We start from the raw sequence: 19,658 nt of genomic DNA, 5'->3' as shown, positions 1-19,658 counted from the left end.
AAAGGCAGCGCAACAATGTTTTCTGAATAGAAGACACCACAAGGCGCTGAGATGCCAAGATCCGGATGGCACCGAGGTGGTGTCTAGCAAGTTGTGGCACTGGTGTTGGCGTGGGGCGCCCTGTTGGCCTGTAAGATGGCGTCAGTAGCGGACCGATGTGCGAATGGGGCCAAAGGCAGCGCAACAATATTTTCTGTATGGAAGATACCACTAGGCGTTGAGATGCCAAGATCCGGATGGCACCGAGGTGATGTCTAGCAAGTTGCCGCACTGGTGTGGCCATCCTACAATGCTGAAAGTTCGCGTGGGGCGCCCCGTTGGCCTGTGAGATGGCGTCAGTAGCGGACCGATGTGTGAATAGGCCGGAACCAGCACAAGGCGCCAAGATCCGGATGGCACCGTGGTGGTTTCATAGTTGAGAGGCACTTCATCTGCAGTGGGGCGCCGAGATCCGGATGGCACCGAGGTGATGTCGAGCAAGTTGCTGTACTGGTGTGGTCATCCTACAATGCTGAAACTCGGCGTGGGGCGCCCCATTAGCCTGTGAGATGGCGTCAGTAGCGGACCGATGTGCGAATGGGGCAAAGGTAGCGCAAGAATATTTTCTGAAGAGAAGACACCAGAAGGCGCTGAGATTCGGTTACCACCGAGGTGATGTCTAGCAAGTTGCCGCACTGGTGTGGCCATCCTACAATACTGCTCCGAATTACGGCGTGGGGTGCCCGAAGGGGGGGGGGGGAGGCGGCGTGAACAGGCCTTACTAGGTGGAGGCTCGTCTGCTGTAGTGGGGCGCCCCTTTACCGTTTCAGTTGCCATTCAGCTGAGTTTCGGCCGCTCTTGATGCTACAGCGACAGGCGGCTGCAACAGGACTCTCAAAATGGCGGCCTGTTCTTTGGATTTGGGCCTGGTGTACTAAAATGGCCCTGGGACACTTTAGAACTCGGACGCTCGATTTTTTTTTTTTCCTTTCCTGTACATGCAAAAAAAGGTAAATTCCCGGTACGTTACACGCTTCATCTGCCACGATGAACTCTCCAGAGGAACCGAAAAAAAATATAGTTATGGTAACTATACCATGCATCGTCATATGGAGAGGTGGCACCAATTAATTATAGTGCTGCATGAAAGAGAGATTTGGAGGAGAACCCCCGACCTGCCAGTACATTCATCAAAGAAGTGGCACTGACAGCATCAGAGGCAAGGGAAATGGTCCCAAATATTTAGAACTTTGGAAAGATTAAAATGACATGTTTAGATTGTGGCAAATTAATTTCATGTGGACAGATGAGTGTTACTCTAATAAATACAGCATATGAACATCATCATAGTCGATGGTTGGTAGAGACATTTTGACTATATCCTGGACCTGCCCGTCCTCGCCCAAAATGGCGCCGGAATAAATGGGACTCGTAACTCCTTGTTGTGTACTGGTTGCAGAACCTTGAAATCACGAGATACGTATGCAGTTTTGAAGCATATGGCGGGCGGGGACGAGAATTGATTGAATATTTCGACATCCCTATTGATATTAAGTTCTGATGTGTTATTGATTACTGTACTATTGAAAGTTCGAATTAACGTCACCCATGGTACTTGCCCGCAAATGTATATCTAGATAATTTTATTGTAACTGGCCCTGTTGTATTTTAATTATAAAATGTACGCCCACCGATTCCGCAACTGTTAGACACCTTAGTTCTTGCAACCTAATGGCCCGCCCGTTACGTTCCTCTACAGTGTAAATGTCTACTCATCATATACGATTACAGTTTGCTCCGTGGCCGGCCCACGTGGTTATAGGCTCGTATTTGTATAATGAAATTTTCACAATAAAGGTTTTTAAAAGAAAACATGGTAGTAGTATATACATTGGTAAAGTTTTTAATAATAGTCACTGTTTTAGAATCATTAAAAGGCAAGTGAAATAAAGCAGACCAATTACATGAAGGGTAAAAGGTATAATACGCAGGAACGCAGTAAAGATAAATGGTCAAGGGCTGTTGTGTTTTCTACTCCTGCAACATAAAGTGATCGATAAGAATCTCATATTCAGGCATATCGTCGACTAAGACAGCAGGTCGACCCTCTTTTGCTCAACGGCTCCGTCATGGGACGAAGAAACGCTCTTTTTCTCGAAAAAAGAATATATTTTACTTGCAGGACAGTTGTAAATTTTCCGGGAAAGTACATTAGCCTGGAACATTATAACATATATTTAAGAAAAAATAATGTTCGGAAGTAATAAAAAGCGTAATTTTTAGGTCATATGACTAAGCCTTTCATCATTAGAATAAGAAAAGTAAAATGAACCAATGAAAAGTTTTATTAACAAGTCACATGACTTGTTATGCTTACGTTACGCGCTGCGTGTCGCGCCCCGGATGACTTCCGGATGCGCTAACGCGGTGCGTCATATGACGCATTACGTGACAACGCAGGTCCAGAATATAGTCAAAATGTCTCCACCAACCGGCGGTCGGAACACAACCCCTTTCAGCAGGCTAAATAGTTCTGTTAAATGACAACAGAAGGGACAGGAAACAAGAACCATCAGTCAAAGAGGGGAGGGCTAGTTCTTCTCTACCGGGTTACATTGGGGCGCTACCGGAACTGATCGAATTGGTAGTCTACAGTGTTTCTGGATGTTTCAGACTGAAGCTGGGGTTAGCATGAGAGCACCACCATTTCGTAGCTCCGTCGTGGCCATTCCGCAACCAATCATGGCAGCCGCTCTTTATCGTTATTTTGGGCGGGGTGAGTGGCGGAGCCGAGCTGTTTTGCAGCCATCATTGTGTGGAGTTCAGTTCATCTCACTAGTTTTGTATTTGTCATGAGGGGTTGTTCCTAATGTTTCTATTTTAGCGAGGTCAAAAAGAGATCCCATTAGTGGCCTACTGATTTTGCTCGATTCCTTTTCTTTTTTTTTTACACGATTTTTCGTTATCTGCAAAGACTAGACAGAGTATTGCGACTCTGTGTTTGTTTGTAAATAGAGAATGAACCAAAGAGAACCAATTCTAAAACAGTAAATGCTTGGATAACAATCAATCAAATGGAGAGAGAAGCAGGCACGACGTATTACAACGGGGGCAAAGGCCTGCGTTAACTACCTTTCACTATCTGCAAGGAGAGAGTACTCCTAATAGAAATGAGGGGGGGGGGCACCATTCAAAGCAGATCAGTGTGCATAAACACGAAAATGTTTTCACTTACCACGTACTTGACATTCGACAGCTTATGATATTTGCTATTAAAAAACCATTGAAATTCACTGAAAAAACCATAGGTTATAGACCATATATAGTTAGGAATTAGCATTTACAAAACCTTGAAAATTCACTGAAAAAACCATAGGTTATAGACCATATATAGTTAGGAATTAGCATTTAAAAAACCTTATTTTACTCACACAAAACCATTGAAATTCCATATATAGTTAGTTGCACTAACTATATATCGCGCACCCGCAATCCACTGCTGATGATGTCACATATTACATCATTCATGACATGGTCAGTGACATCACTGATGACATCACTGATGACATCTCAAATGACATCACTGATGACATCACTGATGACATCTCAAATGACATCACTGATGACATCACTGATGACATCTCATTTGACATTACTGATCACATCACTGATTACATCATTCATGTGATGATACGATGAACCTCTTCAGACTCTAATATAACCTTAGATACACTCAGTGTAAACAGACACTCACAGACTGTCACTCATCCATGGAGTTACTCACACACCTAGTCAGTCTTGCAAAGAATCAATCACACCTCCATTTCCTCAACTATATAGTTATACTCACCTTACTTATTGAAACATATACTAACACATATTTACTCTCTTATACAATCCCTGATACAAGTTCACAATGATCCATACAGCCACTCACACATTCACTGGCTCTTATGCACAGTTATTTATATATGTCAACTCTCACATGTACTGTGTTTTACATATGTACTTACTTTGACATGTAGCACTGAGATATCCATTCACTCACCAATACACTCATGCACACAGTCAACCGCCCATACAGCTGTTTCCACGTGCACTTTTGAACCCATACATCTAGTGAATCAACTGCTCACACATCTATGCACAGAGTCATACACCTCCCAGCCACCCACACACACACTCAGTCTCCCATACAAATACTTGGGCAACCAATCAATAACCCATATAGTTAGTCATATAGCTAATGATCAACACATGCAGCAGATTACAGAACAACAGACACAATGATGCACAAATTAAAACAGTTTAGTCACTAACCCATGCACTCAGTGAGACACATTTAATCACTCACTCATACAGTCAGTCATGCACCTACTAAATCCTTCATCCAGACACTTATACATCCACTCATTCTTCAATATGTAAGACATATTTTAACTTTACAGAAACATACAGTCACTGGATGTTGTCATCAGTGATGTCATCAGTGATGTCATTTGAGATGTCATCAGTGATGTCATCAGTGATGTCATTTGAGATGTCATCAGTGATGTCATCAGTGATGTCACTGACCATGTCATGAATGATGTAATATGTGACATCATCAGCAGTGGATTGCGGGTGCGCGATATATAGTTTGTGCAACTAACTATATATGGAATTTCAATGGTTTTGTGTGAGTAAAATAAGGTTTTTTAAATGCTAATTCCTAACTATATATGGTCTATAACCATTGGTTTTTTCAGTGAATATGTATATATGTATCTTTTATATATATACATATCCAGTTAGCACTCCACGTGCATTCGCACACAGGCAGGGATACGGACAACTTTATATAAATGTTATATTATTGTGGAGAGACACCCCACACCCCAAAAATATGTATTTATAAATAAATATTTTCTTTTTGGGAGAACATATCAATATCTCAGTTTTTGTAACCTTACCCCCCTTATTCCCTAACCCTAAAAACACACCTACCACCAAATACTCTTACCCACCCTTAAATGCTTAAAACACCCTTCCCACCCAATATCCTTACCAACCCCATAACCCTAAAAACACTCACTTACTATTCTAAACCCTTGCCCACACCTAAACTCTGTAAATACCCTTACCACCCTATAATCTTACCAACTCCTAAACCATAAAAACACCCATACCACCCAATATACTTACCCATCACATAACCCTTCAAAAAACCTTAAAATCCCATGCAAACTCCTTAAATGTGGCTTGTAAATCTCATTTTAGGTTTTGTGTCGTCCTGCATCCCCTTGCGTGGTACAAGACTAGTGCAAAGCCTTTGATACATATGCCCCTTATTTCCCATGCTGAAGGTTATATCTAGTGTTGTGGCTGATCATGTGCTTCTCTGGTTACATGCTGTTCAATTTTGGGGGGTTTTGACTATAATTGCAGTGCTGAGTTTGTACTATCTTTCAGGTGACATTGTGCAAACGTCCTGTGCATTTATTCATATAGTTAATTGTGGCCTAAATCTCATCTAATTCAATTTTGGATTAGTTAAATATACCTATCTTTAATAATGAAATCTTGTGTAATTCAGCCGTGTACTAAATAATGCAAGCAAGGTTTAAAGGTGGATACAAAGAGATGGCTAGCACACGGAAGTAGGATGGAAGGACAGAGAAAGAACAGGAGAAAGGAGTTAGGATGGAAAAAGAGAAAATTAAATTAAGACAAGTTCTGGAACAGGATGATTGAGAATTGCAGGCAGTGGAACAGAATATTTCCAGGGAGGGGCAAGGCAGGGGAGGAGGATAATGATGAAAAGATTAAGGGCTGAGTGAGAGCTGGTGGTCTTAATGTTGTAGATGAGAGGGCATTATTGAACGAGGATGAGTAAGGTTAAGAGGTAAAAGAAAAGAGGGGATGGATTGGGAAGGAAAAGGGTACTAAGCAAGGTGGTGAAATAAGGCCCGCCGATGCTGAAAATGATGCAGGTGGAATGAAGAGGGAAAGGTCAATAGAGATAAAAGGAAAGGGTGAATGCAGAATAACATCTCAAGATGAGCCAGAGGGAGACAGATGTTCTAGGAGAGGGTCTGAAGAATTACTCACGTGCTCTCGGAGTGTCCTGAAATTGCGCCTGCGACAGGAACCTGCTTTGAAGGCTGCTCACTAGAGTTTGTCTTCTCAGGTTCTTCATAGTCGTTGGGAATTGACCCTTTTTCCAATGTGCTGTTTGTATTTCCTGACCTAGACACACAAAACAGAACCGAGCTGTAGCGATGACAGTATCAGCTTGGCTTTTACCTCGGCAGCATGCATCCCGATTTCTGCGCACATTTAGAACATTGCCAGGTTTTTTACTGAACAGTCTGAACAGTCTGTGGTTCTGTTCAGATACTTCTCGAGGATGATATACTCAGCAGTGCTGATTGCACCTTCAGCAGCCCCTCCCACCATCCATTTACATATGGCGACCAAGGTACAATTCAGGATTACAGAATATAGATATTTAAAAAGATATACCAGGAAGCTACAGCTTAGAAAATAAATGAACATGCATTGAAAAATATAAAATGAAACCGCTGGAGTGGCTGCCTACTGATCTAAACTAAGCAGTATCCTAATTTCAAAAGGATGCTCGAATATTTGAATTTACCTTGATAAGTCAGTGAAACAAAGTGAAAACTGCTGACGTTGATGAATTGTAAACATTGCGTTCTGCAGCAACCACTTAGATATAACCTTAAGTTCAGTTTTTCCACACTGCCACATATTTTAAAACATCAAACCCTCTGTCCATGGACATCAATTCATCAGAATGCCAAGTGTAGCGGAAATTATGCCACACAAAAAGGGGAGGGCAAAACATTCAGGAGAATTTTTATAAAACCCGAATTGTTCCATTTTTTTCGCTTCCAGGGGATGTATTACAGAAAGTGCCCTGGGCATGTCCTCATGCAAACGAGGTAATCATTTGCCTCTGTGTCTGTCCATATTACAGATGTGAGTGCAGAGGCAAACATGCCCTTAGGAGGCCCACTGAAAGTGTTCCAGAAAACAGTGGCACACTGTCCGAGCGCTCCCTGAGGGCTGCCCTCTCAAGCGTTGATAAAGAGTTCAATGGCACCCCCGGATATCCCCCTCAGGCAAGTGCAGTCACTTTCTGCAGCTGCCAGCATCTCTAATCTCTCTTCAAAGCAGAGGCAGGTTACCGCCTGCACTGTGAACCATCGAGTTGCTTCGAAGCAGCTAATCTGTGTTTCACTGAATGCTGTTAGGTGAAAGCATTCATATTAATAGGATGCATTTTCCCTATTTGAGCCAGGCGTACCTGTTTAGAGGTGCGCATGGCGCAAATGGGGAAATTGGTGTCCTATTAACAATACTGGCTTTGGAGCAGAATTAATGTTGATCCGATGCTCTGTGGGTGGAGTGAAGACCCAAAGCCAAACGCACTGTGAGGAGTAGGGAAATGTCTTAAATTGAATGCTAACCTTAGGGGAATCACGGGTCTCCCCCAGAGTACACCACTAATCCCGTAGTCAGTTCGCAAGATCTTTGCGACAAGATCTCCGACTTCTTCCACAATAAAATTCTGGATATCCACATATCCTTGGAAGCTCACTGTCTTGCCCTGGATCAAGGTGTACAGTCTGAAATCTCTAGCCTTGACTCCTTATGTACAGTTCCCCCTTGCTCTCTTACGGACTTTCCATCTCTATCCTTGGAAGAATTGAACCTGCTGCTTGACGGGATTAAATCTGCTTCCCCCCTGGATCCCCTTCCTCTGAAAAAACTTAAAGAGTGTAGGGGTAGCCTTCTTCCTCCTATGCTTGAGGTAATGAATATGGCTATTACCCAGGGCTCTTTTCCGGCGGTGTGGAAGAAGGCGATTGTAAAACCTCTCCTTAAGAAGCCGTCCCTTGATCCGGCCTTATTGAAGAACTTTAGGCCCATTTCCCTCCTCCCTGCCCCGGCCAAGATGCTTGAGGCACATCTTAATTTTCATCTGTCCTCCTTCCTTGAGTCATCTGAATACCTTGACAACACGCAACACGGCTTTAGAAAACATCACAGCACTGAGTCCGCTCTCACTTGTGTGGTCAATAACATCCGACTTAAAGTGGACTCAGGCCAAACCTCGATCCTTGTGTTGCTGGACCTCACTGCGGCGTTCGACACCCTTTCCCCGGCCATTCTTACATCTCGGCTTAGGGAAGCTGGAGTCAGTGGACCGGCCTTGAGTCTCCTAAATTCCTTTCTGTTGGAAAGGGAGCAGAGAGTGATGCTGGGGAACCACCTCTCCCCTGCTAAGTCATTGCAGTGTGGGGTGCCACAAGGGTCGGCCTTAAGTCTGACCCTGTTCAACATCTATGTGGCTCCCCTGGCAAGACTAGTAAGATCGCAGGGGATGGAGGTGGTGTCCTATGCAGATGACACCCAGATCATGGTGTCACTGGCTCACTCTTCTGTTAGGTCATCTGCCGCTTGTTTCAGGGTATGCATGCAGTACGTTGCAGACTGGATGACCATAAATTCCCTGAAACTGAACGGCGAAAAAACGGAGGTGTTGATCTTTGGGAAGGACCAAGATGCTTGGTCAAGTGAGTGGTGGCCTTCTTCTCTTGGCATCTGCCCCACCCCCTCCCAATCTGCCAGAAATCTTGGCGTCATTTTCGACACCTCGCTTTCCCTTTCCATCCAAGTGAACAGGACCGTGGCCACCTGCTGGGGTGTGATTAGGATACTCAATAAAATACGTGGGTATCTCTCCCTTCAGGCTCGTAAGCAGGTTGCGGTTGCCTTGGTAGGATCGAGACTTGATTATTGTAATTCCCTTTACACGGAAATCAATAAAAGCCTCTTGCACCGACTGCAGGTTGTGCAGAATGCTGCAGCTCGGTTCGTCTTGGCCCTTCCTAAAACCTGTTCTGCTACTGCAGCTAGGAAGGAACTTCACTGGCTACCTGTGCAGCACAGAATCTCTTTTAAAATTCTGTGCTTAGCATACAGAGCGGTGACAGAAGGCTCTGCTAGTGCCATGGGCTCTCTTCTCACGCGCTATGTCCCTACAAGAGGTCTTCGTTCTGCGGGACTCTTTCAATTGGTTGTTCCACGATTTAAACTAGCCAGATGGGGAGCCAGAGCGTTCTCTGTGGTTGCCCCTCAGCTCTGGAACTCCACCCCTTTGGATATAAAAACCCTCCCCACAATTGAGCTATTTAAAAACGCTCTTAAAACTTTTTTCTTTAAGAAGGCCTATCAATGAGAGTTTGCTGTTGAGTGTACTGCAGGGAGCTTAGCTGATACATTTTACTTAGGCGCCTTGACGCCCGTTGGGCTAAGTTTTCTGCGCATTACAAGATCCATTTCATTCATTCATTCACTTGGTCTTGATCCAGGTGGAAGATCAGTTAGTGACCGAGCGCAATTGCGCCCGATTCTCTATTGGAGACGCCTCTGGACTACCCCAGAGATACGGCACTATGCAGAGGGGTTCCTTGCCATATTTAAAGTTGACATCTTTCATAAAATAGTATGGTTAAAAAATCTTAGGACTGCTCTAGGTGACCTTGGTCTCTCCAACCTATGGGATAATCCTTCTGGGGAACCCTTTCCAAGTAAAAACATAATTAAAAGTTTATATTGGGATTGGATAGATGGCAGACTCTGGAATAGAACGAGATCAGACACAATGGCGGGGCGCTTCCTAGAAATCAAACTGTGTCCTATATTGGAACTATACTGGGACAGCATTACTAACCCAGGGGATAGGAAGCTTTTCTTCCAGTTAAGATCAGGTGCCCTTCCTCTGAGATCACTGATGGGTAGGTGGAGGAGTGCAACTACCTCGTGCTGCCCGGTTTGTGGTGCAACCGAGGAAAGTATAGGTCACTTTTTATTCTTGTGCAAAGCTTATGCCACGCCGAGAAGAGTTTGGTTAGCTCCCGTTTGTAGAAATCTAGGGACATCCAGGGGTGTTGAGGCGTTATGAATTATTTGCACAGCCACTGATATGCATATTGTTCTAGGAACAGCAAAGTATCTGGGGTGGGCATGGTCCATTAGACGGAGGGCAATTTCTATTAATGTAACTTAATTAGGGTATTAAGTGATCTCTGTGTAAATGTACACTAAAGATTTTTTATTGCTTATGTATGTATAAATGTTCTAAAAGTATGTATAAATAAGAACAATTTTTAATGGGATGTATTTTAAATGTATGTTTGTGCTTTTATGAGTATATCCCTCGAATAAAGCTTTGAATTCGAATGCTAACTCTATTGTGTTTACTAAATTGCCCAAACCCCTGGAATTGAACTTGAAAGCAATTTTCCCAGCAGGTAAGTCTATGTGCAGTGCCTGCCTGCAGGGGCCTCCTGGAAGCTCTAGCAGGCAGTATCTGTGAAGAGGACTGTCCGCGGTGGGTTAGTATTTGTAATTAATTATCATTAACTCCTACAGCGCTACCGCGTTTTCCCGCTGTGCGCTGAAGAAGTAGGAAAAGGCTTGTTCATGACAAAGCCAGCTCGTCATGAGCGCAGCATAGGTAACGCCCATGACGAGCTGGCTTTGTCATTAGCGTGGAAGTGGTTAAGGGAATTGCTAGCCCCTAGCTGGATGACACAAAACATTCTCCTACCATGCCTTTCTCCCTATCTGGACTGATGAAGTCGAGTTATGCAAGGCATTTTGCCTCCAAACTGCTCTTTTTCAATCCTGCAAATACAACAGATGATGGATAGAATGCAGAACAATGTCATTCATTCACCCCAGTACAGAGATCTGGGCCTAAATTCCTCGTTTTTTTGCTCACCATGCCATTCCAGTTTGAGCCCAGCCATATGCAAATCAGTCTTGACCCTGTGCCCCATGGGAACAGTCCAGCCTGAACTGCCAAGCCAGGTCCTCCCTGGACTGGAAACAAGCATACAAGGATCGGTTTGGGGCTTTCAGCCATCATCAGCCTGGATAGCTTGAGTCCAGTGGCATGGAGAGCACGGGACTCACTTCTGAGCATACCCGTCCCACTTGGGGTGACAAATGCAAAAACAACAGGTGATGGACAGAATGCAGAACAATGTCATACATTCACCCCAGTACAGAGATCTGGGCCTAAATCCATTGTTTTTTTGCTCACCATGCCATTCCAGTTTGAACCCAGCCATATGCAAATCAGTCTTGATCCTGTGCCTCATGGTAATAGTCCAGCCCGAACTGCCAAGCCAGGTCCTCCCTGGACTGGAAACAAGCATCCAAGGATCGGTTTGGGGCTTTCAGCCATCATCAGCCTGGATAGCTTGAGTCCAGTGGCATGGAGAGCACGGGACTCACGTCTGAGCATACCCGTCCCACTCGGGGTGACAAATGCAAAAACAACAGGTGAAGGACAGAATTCAGAACAATGTCATACATTCACCCCAGTACAGAGATCTGAGCCTAAATCCATCGCTATTTTGCTCACCATGCCATTCCAGTTTGAACCCAGCCATATGCAAATCAATCTTGACCCTGTGCCCCTTGGGAACAGTCTGGCCCAAAACTGCCAAGTCAGGTCCTCCCTGGACTGGAAACGAGCATCCAAGGACCGGTTTCGGGCTTTCAACCCTCATCAGCCTGGATAGCATGATTCCAGTGGCATGGAGAGCAAGGGACTCATACCTGTCCCACTCAGGGTGACAAATGCAAAAACAGCAGGTGGTGAACAGAATGCAGAACATATGGCCATGTCTGAACTGGGGTGGTGGAGTGAGCTAAAGAATAGTGATGGATTAAACCCAGATCAGTTGACTTGGGGTGAGTGTTTGATTTGCTCTATCAGACCCTGTAGTAGTGCTTTGTACGCCCTAAGTTGGCAGGGTATGCCCAGACGTGGGTCCCATGCTCACTCGACCACTGGATTCAAGATAGACTGGCTGATGAGGATTATGAATCCGAAACCGGTTCTAGGATGCTTGTTTCCGGTCCAGGGTGGACAAGGCTTGGCAGTTCGGGCTGGACTGTTCCCATGAGGCACAGGGTCAGACTGATTTTTATATGGCCATGTCTGAACTGGGGTGGTGGAGTGAGCTAAAGAATGGTGATGGATTAAACCCAGATGAGTTGACTGGGGGTGAGTGTTTGATTTGCTCAAAAGCTCCGTCCATCAGCCCCTTTGGTATCGCTTTGTTCGCCCTAAGTTGGCAGGGTATGCCCAGATGTGGGTCTCTTGCTCACTCGACCACTGGATTCAAGATAGCCTGGCTGATGAGGATTATGAATCCAAAGCCAGTCCCAGGATGCTTGTTTCCGGTCCAGGGAAGACATGGCTTGGCAGTTCGGGCTGGACTGTTCTTTAGATGGGTCACTAAAATATTGTTTCTTCTTCTTTTTGCTTTTTTCAGTTTTGTGGTCTTTGGTCTAAAGATGCAGGGTTTAGAAACATGTTTTAGGTCTTGTATAATTATTTTATGAACTTTAGAGAATCAGGAAATAACAAAATCATATTTGATATTTTGGCTACGTCTGATTCTTTCATTGATAGGTAAAATGGCTGATTTCATAAGATTCTTTCCCAAAATGTACCATCACATTTACTCACAGAGAGCAGGTAAAACACCTTGATACATCAGCCACCTTTTCTAGTGAGTAACTATTGATAGTAGGTGAATTGCTAAACACCAAAGTCTTTAAACAATCAATGCAAGGTGTAGTGACATGTATATGTGAAAATAGTGCTAACACCAATCATCTAGGATAGAGATGAAGACATGACACCAGACTTTTGGAAAACATGGATCACAGAGTCTTTTTGAATGATGCTGCAGAACGATCTTAATAATAATATTATGATAATAATAATAATAATAATAATAATAATAATAATAATAATAAACACATTTGTAAAGCACATGGTTACACTAACTAGTGTGTCCCCGCGCTGCAATAAATAGACGGACCCTGAGTGGAGTGGAGAAGCGAAATAGAAGACGAGTCAAACGGGGAGGCTTGAAGACGGAAAAAGCCAGGTCTTGAGTTTTTTCCAAAATATTGTCTCAGAGGACTCCAGCCGGAGACCTAGGGGAAGTTTATTGCAATGTTTGGCCGCCAGAAAGCAGAAGTAATGGCCACCCTTTCTTAGTCTTCTGATGGCCAGAACACTGACCTGCCTCATCCCCCTTGACCTGAGCTGACGGGTCAGAACATAGGTGGTGAGTAGGTCATGCAAATAGGTGGGCCCTTTCCTCTGTAGGATGTGGTGGCTGATGCACATGGCTTTAAAGATTCGAGTGAGAATGTTTGTATTTGTAGTGATCCAGCTACGTACATGAAAAATTTGTGTGACGACCTGTCATAATTGATACCTGAGCTGAAGTGCTTCCATGTAAGAGATCCTTGTCACTTGCTAGATGGTATGCTGAAAGTATCTTTCCAATCTTCACAGTTAATGAAGAATGCGGTTGACTTTTTGGTCCATTCTGGTGCACTGTTTAGTTTTGCGCAGGAACTATAACTCAATTGTTTATCGCTTTGTGTGGCATCCAAGAAAATGTCATCCCAACTGTGTCATTTAGCTGGTGTTCTGAGTCCTAGAGGCTGTGAATGCTATATTTTCCATGTGGCAAATGTTAACATAATTTTTGTTGAGTTATGATGCCCAGTGCCAGAAATTTGAGGATCTTCGGTCACTTATTGTAAGTAATGTGAAAAAAATGCACTCTACTGCATTCCTAGATTTTTACAGGAAAACATGACGGCTGTAGTGGACATAAGAAAAACAACTAGAGTCTGAAAACACTGTTGTCTACCAAGTATTCAGCATAACTGGTGTAGATGTGAAACAGTGTAGGCTGGGCGATGCTTTTAGTGACTTTGGCACTAGAACATGTTCCATGTTAGAATGCTTGCCACTTCATAAGCAATGAAATGTTGAGGAGCAATTCAGGAAATGTTATTTTACAATGTATGAGAATTGACTTGCAATGATGCACAGAAATGTCCCTTCACCCACCATGGAATTTGAAGTCAATGAAGCTGCACTGCGGTGCTCTGCACTAGTTCTAGGGAAATCTCTATGGATTTTTAAAAGTGCTGCTTTATTTTTGATTGCTTCAATAACTCTGAGGGCATATGCACCCAGTTCAAAGCATTTTGTTGCAGAAACTGTCCCAGAGAATTACAATCGTCAGGTGCACCAGTATTGGCATGGAAGCTATTTCATTCGCCAGAGTTAGCAAATTGTGTACTGACTGTTTTGACGTTGCCCGTCTAAAGTGCCAATGTTGAGAGGGAATTTTTACAGATAAAATTTTACATTGGAAGGAAAGAGCGAGCGTGCATGACCAAAGACTCACTGAAAAAGTATTATATGGTGTACTACAGTAAGTTTGATTTGTAAAAATGTATTTGGATCTTATATACATATACTGTTCATATACCATCAGTGCAGAGAGAAAGCAATAATAAAAGCAAAAAGTTCCATAAACAATGGAAAAACATTGTTTCTGTTGTTTTTACTGGCACGAAAATGTGTAACCACTGATAACCACTGTTTTTAAGGTATTGTAATCACTTGAAAAAACGGAAAACCCCCAACAGAATTTACCCAGAATAGAAACTCAAAACAGGAAAGCCTAAATATATTACACTGCTGATAAGATCCCTTCTGCAATGTGTATTGGGTCCAGAAAGGGGATGTTCAGGAGAGGGAGGTGTGTGCTACTCACCAGCTCGGGTTGCTGAAGCTGGTCACAATCTTTTTCTCATCTGTAAAGAAGAAACTTCAACCATTAGGCAATGAAATCCATGCATGCACACAGCACACTCAGGTCTCAGCATTGTACATGGACATGTAGAAGCAGAAACCACCAGAAAGTGCAAGCAATAAGTTTGAATATTTGAACTGCTTTGGAATGTAACAAAGCTTCATGGGCTATATCTATCGATTGACTAATGCTGGTTGTCAGATTACATCCAAGAACTAAAGAACGAGTTCGGAAAAAGTAGTCCACACAACTGGAAATGAAGCCCCTTTCCTCACTTTATTACGGAGAGGGGGCATTGCCCCTCAAACAAGCATGATTAGGTAGTTGCTGATCAACAACATTGCTCTCTTTGTTCTCTGCAGACCACAGAATCCACAGAAGGCCAGGGAAGATACTTTCTCTTTTCCTGTTTTCAGGACAAAGAACTGTCTTCAAACTATCAAACCGGTTACATTATCACTATCCAATAATTCCTTAAAATGTGAGTCCATACAAAAGAAATTCCTATAGGGCTCCATGAGTTACCTAAATGTGAAATGAGGTGATCTCCAGACCCAACAAAGGAGTTATAAATTGTGTCTTCTTGGAATTTTGTATACTACCTATAGCTCTTCCCCATCTCCGCTGTACACCTGCTCTTTTTGCAGGAAAACCTTATCTTGCTGCTGTTAATTTTGCATCATGTTTGTCCCACTTTTATTGTTGTCATGTATCACACTTTATTTTTAATGTCATTAAATCATCTTTTCTAGCATTTATTTTGCAAATGGCTTAAATAATTAGCTTTACTGAATGTGAAGGTAGTGTTGGACATGCCAGTGCTTTTTGATAAAAAAAGAAGACTTGAGAAGAAGAAAGTGTGCCCTCTGGTGGAAGAGAGATATGAGGGATGCTACCAAAGTGAAAGGGGAATGGAGCAGCACAGAACCTGGCTAGAAAGGTCACTACCCCTTAGCCCGTATTCCATGTCCCAATCCTTACTGGGAGGACCTTTACTCCTGTCACCGAACCTATTTACTTTCCAAGCGAAAAAAATGATAAACTGCTATCCTGGCTGCCCTGTACTTCTACATGGACATAACAGAGGTGGCCCATGGCATACTTTCAGTTTTCTTTAATGCTCAATCCCTTACTTCTTCATCAAGGCGCTTTTGTGGAGCTGTCTACTGTTCTTGGGTGAGTGAGGGTGGGTCCCTGGGGTCACGCCTCCCTGTCTGATACAGCGAGCACCTGAACCAGCGCTGTTAAAGCTGGTATTACTCACTGCGCTATTATGGAGGCAAAGGCTGACAGATTTGCCACCATATAGAACCTGTATCTCCTGAGAGAGTAGTACAAGAGACTACTCAGTCTGAGGAATAACATGGCTCTCACTTTCATCAGAGGTTGACTTACCTGGCAGTCAAAGCAGGGTTTCTGGAAGGAGAGGGCTCTTCCCCTAACATACCTAAGATATTGGTGGAGCCTGACTGGGTCGTGAAGTGGATGAAGACATTAGTGTCTGCCTTGCTCAGGGGCAGGAGTTCACTGGTTTATTTCAGCATGTCATAGACATTTGTGCCTTTTCCCTGCATGAGTCTTCAGTTAACAGTAGAAATAGATTACTTTTTCAATCAGTATCAGCGTCAAGAACCTCAATTTTGTCCTCTTCTTTCCGCTGTTTGGAAGCTGCAGTCTAACCACTGGAAAGAGATGGACCTTTCCTAGATTACTCACACAATAATACTATGACAGAATTTTTCTAATGGCTTCCTGCATGTAGTCAAGGTTGATCCCCCGAAGGTGCAATTTCATCTTAAAAAGTGGTATTTCTAGTTGTAGCGGACAAGAAGGTGAAGTACGCAGTGAAATCCCTCCATTCCACCTTAAACTTTCATATATGGGAAAGTACCTATTGTATTACATAATTTTCTAAGTCTATGAGGGTCTGATTCACAAAGATAAATTTACACTTTTGTGTAAGTTTACGTTTGTTTTGTAATTCACAAAACTATGATTGAATTCTAAGACTCTACGGTTGGTGCAGAGAACCTCACACATAAAAAGATAGTCATGTCGTATAATTTTATGTGCCGAGTTCTTTGCCCCAAATTCAGACTTTTTGCAGTTGTAAACATACTATTAAATTGGAGTTTTGTGAATTCAAAAACAAAAGTAACTTACACAAAAGTGATGGTTTACCTTTGTGAATTAGGCCTCAATGATTGGCAGATCAGGTGCATCAAGGAGAAGACTTCACATCAACATTAGAGTTGATGGATGTTATACCTGACAGCTTTAGGGTGGTCTTCCTCCAACCTTTAGCAAGCCTCCCTCTATTTTTCTCTACTTATTTTTGCTGGCTTTAGAACTCTATGCACCTTACCACTGCTAATTGGTTTTAAAGTGCTCTCTCACCTAAATATGGTAACATTGGCCCATACCAAATTGGCATATTTAATTTGTTTATAAGCCCCTCGTAAATGGCACTACATGTGCCCAGGGTCTGTAAATTAAATGCTACTACTGGGCCTGCAGCACTGATTGTGCCACCCACACAGGGAGCCCCTTAACCATATCTCAGGTCTGCCAATTGCAGTGCTTGTGTGTGTCTGCAGTGTATTGCCACATCAACTAGGCGTTCAAAACTACTGCCCCTGTCTTAAACTGCCCTTTTATTGCATAAAAGTCACCATTAAGGAAGGCCCTTGGTAACCCAAAGGGCAGAGCACTACATAAGACAAGGCAGGACATGTACTTCCATGTTTGACATGTCCTGCTAGTGAGTTCTACTCCACTCGTCGACTGGAATTGAACACTCCTTAAAATACCATTAAGCTGTGATTCCTGATCAGTAAGGAGTAGCTTTTTTATGACTCCTGTCTTTAGAATGGTTTATTGGTAAGGTAGGATTTAATATTGCTATTTAAAAAAAGCCACATTTCCCAGCTTCCAACATGTTGTGGAAAGTATACAGAGACTGCTGGCTGTGGGTGTGACATTCTTCTCTGACATAAGGATGTCGGAAAAAAGTTTTTTGTTATGAGATGCCAACTTCACCAGGCATAAATATTCCACAACTTATCTGCAATATTTTCCTCTTTAGAATTGCTTTGATTTTCATCCTAAGGAGTCTTGGATCTTCACATAAAATATCTTGTCCTGATGATGGTCTCCTATATTTACCTCAGAAGAGACTGAAACGTCGACACCCTAAACCCAATTTCCTTTTAGTCTCCGTTAAGATTAAATCTGAGAGATTTTGTTCCTATGTCCAGGACAGCCTCCAAATTGTATACTAGCAGAAATGGGCTACTTTGCACCGATAACTAGCAAACTATGTCAAGAATCTTTTTCTGTCCAGTTATCACTGCTGTTTAAGTACCTTTTTCATTTTGAATTCCTTAAGAAACCACTTTTCTATGAGTGAAATATAATCATTTAAAAAATACACGCTGTTGCATTGATTTATTTCTCCTTTTTTAAATAATAGAGAATATTGTGCTCGGAATTGGTTTCTTGATCTCATAATTAGACATCTAGTAAGTAATCAGAGATCTTTACCTAAGTATCTATTTAAGTACATTCCTTGTATGCATTATTACCCAAAACGTATTCACCCAAGCTCACAATAGTATATTGGGGCACCCATTTATACATAAATACTTTTAGAAAGTGGATATTTCTCTGCTTGTACTACTGTGTGTGACTTACATCCTGTCTCAAAATACATACAAGGGCTAGATGATATATCCCTTTGTGCATTCCTTCTAAACAGCCACAGACACAGGAAAGGGGTGGGTGTGATTTCCTGGGCAGATGGGAGGAGGGGGCTCATCCTAACACTTTATAGAGCAGTGGCGCGACCCCATACAATGAACTGATAACCCCCCATTGGTAGTCTGGAGTCAGGGTTGGGATTGAAATGGATAGTGAGGCATTTTAAGACCACTCTTTAAAGATTCACCTACATCAGAGGCCCATTTGGGAATAAGTACTGGGTCTCTGGGCCCCATCAAACCAGACACTTCTAGACCTTCACCAAATCTCTGTCAGAAGAACTGTGGTGCTGCTCAAAGGACGTAACTGGATTGCTTTCCTGGTTGGACTGTTGCCTGCTTGTTGACCTGCTGCATGCGGCTCTCTGACTCTGCTGCAGCAGAACTGAAGCCTACCTTCCCTTCAAAGTGATCTCCTAGGGCTTTTTAACATGCCTCCTGTTTCTGACGTCTAAGGGTTACAAAAGACTTCCTACAGTTCTACCGGTGCAGCTGAACTCTGCCTTTTGTGATTTCCATCCGTGCCTGTGGTGCCTAACTCCAAGTTCTGGGCCTCATAAGTGGGTTCTGCAGCTGAGTTTCTGCCAGGACCAACATGAAGCAGCACGTAGCCCGGCATAGCCTTGCCACGCAGACTCCACTCCAAGATCCAAAGTACTGTGTAAAGCGGGCTCAAGTGGGTCCATGTAGCCGGCCTGCACTCCATCACGGATGGCCTGAACTTTGGATTTGCACTGGTACCTCGTGACCTGAAATAACCTTGTTAGTACTCCCTGCTTCTAAGCGCAAGGTTGCTTTTATTCTTACAAACTTTAATATATTGAATTGTACTTTATGGATTTTGATCGTTGTGTTTTTGTTTTACTCAGATAAATATTCTACATTTTCCTACACTGTTGTGGAGTCTTTTGTGGGGTATTTACTGTGTCATTGTATGAGTTACTGTACAGATTATTTACACATTGCCTTCTAAGTTAATCCTATCTGATCTGTGCCAAGCTACCAGAGGATGAGGATAGGATAATTTGGGATTGGGTTGGCTGCCCTGACTAGGATTGTGGTTGCCACTTGGACAGGGTGAATACCTCTGTCGACTAGATGCCTGATTTATAACAAAGAGTAATATGTTTGCTTTACCTCTGATTTGTCATTTTTTGGACAAGCTGTGGCATTGTCAGGGGCTGCCATGATGACT

The 19,658-nt window shown here is 43.1% G+C and overlaps 1 protein-coding gene across 1 annotated transcript in view; it reads right to left on the bottom strand.

Annotated features, from left to right (window-relative positions):
* LOC144767621 (uncharacterized) overlaps positions 1-19,658 on the bottom strand; it is a 111,827-nt gene that overhangs the window by 58,604 nt on the left and 33,565 nt on the right. Inside the window, exons 4-5 of the mRNA XM_078651027.1 lie at positions 14,667-14,706; positions 6,070-6,207 (exon numbers count right to left, since the gene is read on the bottom strand). Coding sequence (XP_078507153.1) covers positions 6,070-6,207; positions 14,667-14,706 — 178 coding nt within the window. The remainder of the gene's footprint in view (positions 1-6,069; positions 6,208-14,666; positions 14,707-19,658) is intronic.

Source organism: Lissotriton helveticus, chromosome 7 (assembly GCF_964261635.1).
Source record: "Lissotriton helveticus chromosome 7, aLisHel1.1, whole genome shotgun sequence".
In the NCBI taxonomy this organism is placed as follows: Eukaryota; Metazoa; Chordata; class Amphibia; order Caudata; family Salamandridae; genus Lissotriton; species Lissotriton helveticus.
This window is presented reverse-complemented; position numbering and strand designations above follow the sequence as displayed.